This window comes from Sphaerodactylus townsendi, linkage group LG03 (assembly GCF_021028975.2).
Source record: "Sphaerodactylus townsendi isolate TG3544 linkage group LG03, MPM_Stown_v2.3, whole genome shotgun sequence".
NCBI lineage: Eukaryota > Metazoa > Chordata > Lepidosauria > Squamata > Sphaerodactylidae > Sphaerodactylus > Sphaerodactylus townsendi.
In genome coordinates, this window is record NC_059427.1 from 120,796,401 (window position 1) to 120,802,638 (window position 6,238).

The window sequence follows — 6,238 nt, forward strand, 5'->3', positions numbered from 1 at the left end:
CCCCCCCCCCCCACCCCCCCCCCCCCCCACCCCCCCCCCCCCCCACCCCCCCCCCCCCCCACCCCCCCCCCCCCCCACCCCCCCCCCCCCCCACCCCCCCCCCCCCCCACCCCCCCCCCCCCCCACCCCCCCCCCCCCCCACCCCCCCCCCCCCCCACCCCCCCCCCCCCCCACCCCCCCCCCCCCCCACCCCCCCCCCCCCCCACCCCCCCCCCCCCCCACCCCCCCCCCCCCCCACCCCCCCCCCCCCCCACCCCCCCCCCCCCCCACCCCCCCCCCCCCCCACCCCCCCCCCCCCCCACCCCCCCCCCCCCCCACCCCCCCCCCCCCCCACCCCCCCCCCCCCCCACCCCCCCCCCCCCCCACCCCCCCCCCCCCCCACCCCCCCCCCCCCCCACCCCCCCCCCCCCCCACCCCCCCCCCCCCCCACCCCCCCCCCCCCCCACCCCCCCCCCCCCCCACCCCCCCCCCCCCCCACCCCCCCCCCCCCCCACCCCCCCCCCCCCCCACCCCCCCCCCCCCCCACCCCCCCCCCCCCCCACCCCCCCCCCCCCCCACCCCCCCCCCCCCCCACCCCCCCCCCCCCCCACCCCCCCCCCCCCCCACCCCCCCCCCCCCCCACCCCCCCCCCCCCCCACCCCCCCCCCCCCCCACCCCCCCCCCCCCCCACCCCCCCCCCCCCCCACCCCCCCCCCCCCCCACCCCCCCCCCCCCCCACCCCCCCCCCCCCCCACCCCCCCCCCCCCCCACCCCCCCCCCCCCCCACCCCCCCCCCCCCCCACCCCCCCCCCCCCCCACCCCCCCCCCCCCCCACCCCCCCCCCCCCCCACCCCCCCCCCCCCCCACCCCCCCCCCCCCCCACCCCCCCCCCCCCCCACCCCCCCCCCCCCCCACCCCCCCCCCCCCCCACCCCCCCCCCCCCCCACCCCCCCCCCCCCCCACCCCCCCCCCCCCCCACCCCCCCCCCCCCCCACCCCCCCCCCCCCCCACCCCCCCCCCCCCCCACCCCCCCCCCCCCCCACCCCCCCCCCCCCCCACCCCCCCCCCCCCCCACCCCCCCCCCCCCCCACCCCCCCCCCCCCCCACCCCCCCCCCCCCCCACCCCCCCCCCCCCCCACCCCCCCCCCCCCCCACCCCCCCCCCCCCCCACCCCCCCCCCCCCCCACCCCCCCCCCCCCCCACCCCCCCCCCCCCCCACCCCCCCCCCCCCCCACCCCCCCCCCCCCCCACCCCCCCCCCCCCCCACCCCCCCCCCCCCCCACCCCCCCCCCCCCCCACCCCCCCCCCCCCCCACCCCCCCCCCCCCCCACCCCCCCCCCCCCCCACCCCCCCCCCCCCCCACCCCCCCCCCCCCCCACCCCCCCCCCCCCCCACCCCCCCCCCCCCCCACCCCCCCCCCCCCCCACCCCCCCCCCCCCCCACCCCCCCCCCCCCCCACCCCCCCCCCCCCCCACCCCCCCCCCCCCCCACCCCCCCCCCCCCCCACCCCCCCCCCCCCCCACCCCCCCCCCCCCCCACCCCCCCCCCCCCCCACCCCCCCCCCCCCCCACCCCCCCCCCCCCCCACCCCCCCCCCCCCCCACCCCCCCCCCCCCCCACCCCCCCCCCCCCCCACCCCCCCCCCCCCCCACCCCCCCCCCCCCCCACCCCCCCCCCCCCCCACCCCCCCCCCCCCCCACCCCCCCCCCCCCCCACCCCCCCCCCCCCCCACCCCCCCCCCCCCCCACCCCCCCCCCCCCCCACCCCCCCCCCCCCCCACCCCCCCCCCCCCCCACCCCCCCCCCCCCCCACCCCCCCCCCCCCCCACCCCCCCCCCCCCCCACCCCCCCCCCCCCCCACCCCCCCCCCCCCCCACCCCCCCCCCCCCCCACCCCCCCCCCCCCCCACCCCCCCCCCCCCCCACCCCCCCCCCCCCCCACCCCCCCCCCCCCCCACCCCCCCCCCCCCCCACCCCCCCCCCCCCCCACCCCCCCCCCCCCCCACCCCCCCCCCCCCCCACCCCCCCCCCCCCCCACCCCCCCCCCCCCCCACCCCCCCCCCCCCCCACCCCCCCCCCCCCCCACCCCCCCCCCCCCCCACCCCCCCCCCCCCCCACCCCCCCCCCCCCCCACCCCCCCCCCCCCCCACCCCCCCCCCCCCCCACCCCCCCCCCCCCCCACCCCCCCCCCCCCCCACCCCCCCCCCCCCCCACCCCCCCCCCCCCCCACCCCCCCCCCCCCCCACCCCCCCCCCCCCCCACCCCCCCCCCCCCCCACCCCCCCCCCCCCCCACCCCCCCCCCCCCCCACCCCCCCCCCCCCCCACCCCCCCCCCCCCCCACCCCCCCCCCCCCCCACCCCCCCCCCCCCCCACCCCCCCCCCCCCCCACCCCCCCCCCCCCCCACCCCCCCCCCCCCCCACCCCCCCCCCCCCCCACCCCCCCCCCCCCCCACCCCCCCCCCCCCCCACCCCCCCCCCCCCCCACCCCCCCCCCCCCCCACCCCCCCCCCCCCCCACCCCCCCCCCCCCCCACCCCCCCCCCCCCCCACCCCCCCCCCCCCCCACCCCCCCCCCCCCCCACCCCCCCCCCCCCCCACCCCCCCCCCCCCCCACCCCCCCCCCCCCCCACCCCCCCCCCCCCCCACCCCCCCCCCCCCCCACCCCCCCCCCCCCCCACCCCCCCCCCCCCCCACCCCCCCCCCCCCCCACCCCCCCCCCCCCCCACCCCCCCCCCCCCCCACCCCCCCCCCCCCCCACCCCCCCCCCCCCCCACCCCCCCCCCCCCCCACCCCCCCCCCCCCCCACCCCCCCCCCCCCCCACCCCCCCCCCCCCCCACCCCCCCCCCCCCCCACCCCCCCCCCCCCCCACCCCCCCCCCCCCCCACCCCCCCCCCCCCCCACCCCCCCCCCCCCCCACCCCCCCCCCCCCCCCCCCCCCCCCCCCCCCCCCCCCCCCCCCCCCCCCCCCCCCCCCCCCCCGCCCCCCCCCCCCCCCAGCCTGTGCTGCGGCAGCTGCATTGGCTTCCAGTAGAGTTCCGGATCATTTTCAAGGTGTTGGTGTTGACCTTTAAGGCCATTCGCGGCCTGGGGCCATCGTATCTTCGAGACCGCGTCACCCCATATGTCCCTAGGCGGCCTCTCCGATCGGCGGAGGCCAATTTACTGGTGGTCCCTGGCCCCTCGACAATGCGGCTGGCCTCCACACGGGCCAGGTCCTTCACAGCCCTGGCCCCGGCCTGGTGGAACGCTCTTCCTCCAGCTGTCCGGGCCCTGCGGGACCTTGCAGAGTTCCGCGGGGCCTGCAAGACGGAGCTGTTCCGCCGGGCCTTCGGAGGATCCAGCCGCCAATAGTGCCCCCGATATCGGCCCCTAACATCCGGGCCGCAAATCCATCACTGTGACTCACCATGCCTCCCTTTATCGTAGGGAGGGAGGGATTTTATTTGATCGAGACGCTGGACGCCAACTAACTAATTTATATCTTGAATTTTAATTTAATTTTGACTTAGGTCTGTATTTGATAAATGTACTAGGAGATTTTATTGCTGTTTTTATATGTTATTTTAATTGTTATTCAACTGTATTGCCTACATGTTGTACACCGCCCAGAGCCCTCCGGGGATGGGGCGGTCTAAAAATCTAATAAAATAATAATAATAATAATATGTTGATGCTGGCATCAACATACTATGCCAGTATGATGCTGGCAGGGGATAATGGGAGCTGTAGTCCATAACATCTGGAGGGCCGCAAGTTTGACACCTATGTGTTAGGCGGACCCTTTTGATCTCAAACTCTTGTTTAATTCCTGACTCAAAATTGGCATCCATCTTACCCTTGTTCTGTTCTATGAGGCCAGGCTGTACCTGATACCATGGTTATTAAGGGTAGGGCACTGTATCTGGTCCCAGCAAAAATCCCACCCACCCCCAATTAAATGATAGGTCTGCCTGGCATCAGGGGATGATGGTGGAGATCAGCCAGCTGGACCTCCTGTGCACAGATGGGCCAAGGGGAAGATGAGAGGCGACACTGACTAACAACCCCCCCTGCTAAATTAACTCATTTTTCTCATATTAAAGTTCTAATAACCCCACTTGTCAACAGAAGAATAGAGAGATGTCTGTGAACCACTTCTAAAGAGAGAACAGCACCAAGCTCTGGCTACCCAGAGACTCTGCATCGCTGTATAGAAAGATCTGGGCCACAACAAGCACATGGTTCTGATTAGAAGAAGAAGAGTTTGGATTTATATCCCCCCTTTCTCTCCTGTAGGAGACTCAAAGGGGTTTACAATCTCCTTCCCCTTCCCCCCTCACAACAAACACCCTGTGAGGTGGGTGGGGCTGAGAGAGCTCCGAACAGTTGTGACTAACCCAAGGTCACCCAGCTGGTGTGTGTTGGAATGCAGAAGCTAATCTGAATTCCCCAGATAAGACTCCACAGCTAAGGTGGCAGAGTGGGGAGTCACACAAGGTTCCTCCAGATCAGAGTGCACCTGTTCTCAACCACTACACCACTGCTGCGCTCTCTGATATCATTATTTGTTATGCTGTAATTATGCTATCTCTGATTAGCATCAGTAAAGATAAGGACATCTATTCCCTAAACCTAAATATTCTTAAAACTAAGAATTACATGCCCAAATACAAAAATTTATTTTTAAAATATTTTACATTACCAAAGTCATTTCCTACATTTTGGTTCATGCTACAGCAAGAAATGAAAGGGTAAAAACCAGGTGTACTGCAGTTTCAGATAGGAACACAGTAGTATTATCTGCGTGTTGATTCTGGTCCTCATATAGAGCATACCTCATGGAACAGCCAACAATTTGGACATCACATAGCTTAGAAACCATGTTTATACTGTGAATGAATGTAACTAAAAGCCAAAACATATGTTATGTGTGGCAAGCTTACTTATGACTGCCCAGCCAAATTCTCAGCGGCATGTTCACACGGGGTCTAGCCTTTAAAAAACTTTCCATTGCCATGCACACTTCCAAAGACTGCAAGGAAAGAGGGGTTTAAGGCTTCCTTCCCACACAATTTTTGCCTGTGGAAACAACCACGAGGGGCCCTGAGGCAAGAAAGGTTGCCCCTTTCTTGGGATGCCCATGCCCCTAGGATGGATGCATGGAGCCCAAAGAAAAGGTAAACAGCCCAGTGGCCATTTTGCTGACAAAGGTAGTGCAAGAGATCAGCATTAAGCCTCTCCTTCCCCCTCACGCAGTGTTTGGAGTCATACAGAGCAACTGAGAGGTATTTAATCCCATATGAACGTGTGACTGGGAGTTGGGGTGGGAACCCGTGACTCAGCTCAAATCACACATATGTGTATCTTGGTTCTGATACATGCAGAACTTATTATGTGTAACAAAGAAACTTTTAGGAAGTCAAGAAGCTTCCCTCCCCCAATAACACTTTGTTCTTGTTCCCTATACAAAGAATAAGGCTTGGTTCTATTCAACTACATTTGGCAACACAGAACATGAGAGGAAGGCCTGATCAGGTTGCTAACTGAGTAGGCCTCAAAGCGTCAAGTTACAAACACCCATTATTTCTTCAAGCAGAGGCAGAAAATAGATTTTAAGTTCTAGCTGTAATAGTCACAACAGAATGTCCAACCAAGATTTACTTCCCTTGTCTCTTCCCCATCTTCAGTTCACCTTCACTTCCATGAATACCAATATAAAGTACAGCTTGCATAATTAAAGAGCAGAATCTGCCATACAGTCCATACTGATTTGGAACACCAGGGGGGTGTTTGTAACTCTTAGGCATCAAACCAGCTCTCATGAACCTTTTAAGGTACTACAAGACTTCCATATTGCCGATAGCAGACTAACACAATCACTTCCTGGCACAATATGGATAGCAATTTATGGTGTAGAGTGGTAAGCAGCAATATTGCAATATGCACAGCAATTTATGGTGTAGAGTAGTAAGCAGCAGTATTGCAATCCAAGGTGTATTCACAACTGATCCTGACAGAAGTCCGTTTCAGATAGCCGGCTCAAGGTTGAATCAGCCTTCCATCCTTCTGAGGTCAATAAAATGAGTATCCAGCTTGTTGGGGTTAAAGTGTAGACAACTGGGGAAGGCAATAGCAAACCACCCGGCAAACATAGTCTGCCTAGTAAAGGTCGTGATAAGACATCACTTCATGGTCATAATGACCCAGTGCTTGCACCTTTACCTTTTTATCTATTTATATTCTAGCCACTTCATTACTTCCCAGTGGCCAGCTCTTCTATAT

The 6,238-nt window shown here is 68.5% G+C and overlaps 1 protein-coding gene across 1 annotated transcript; it reads left to right on the plus strand.

Moving 5' to 3' along the window:
- Positions 1-231: 231 nt before the first annotated feature.
- Positions 232-1,341, plus strand: LOC125429461 (basic proline-rich protein-like; the record flags this gene model as incomplete). The annotated part of the gene is made up of 1 exon (XM_048490591.1): positions 232-1,341. A coding segment is annotated over one exon (1,110 nt), but the record flags the coding sequence as incomplete, so codon positions are not given.
- Between the last annotated feature and the right edge of the window lie 4,897 nt (positions 1,342-6,238).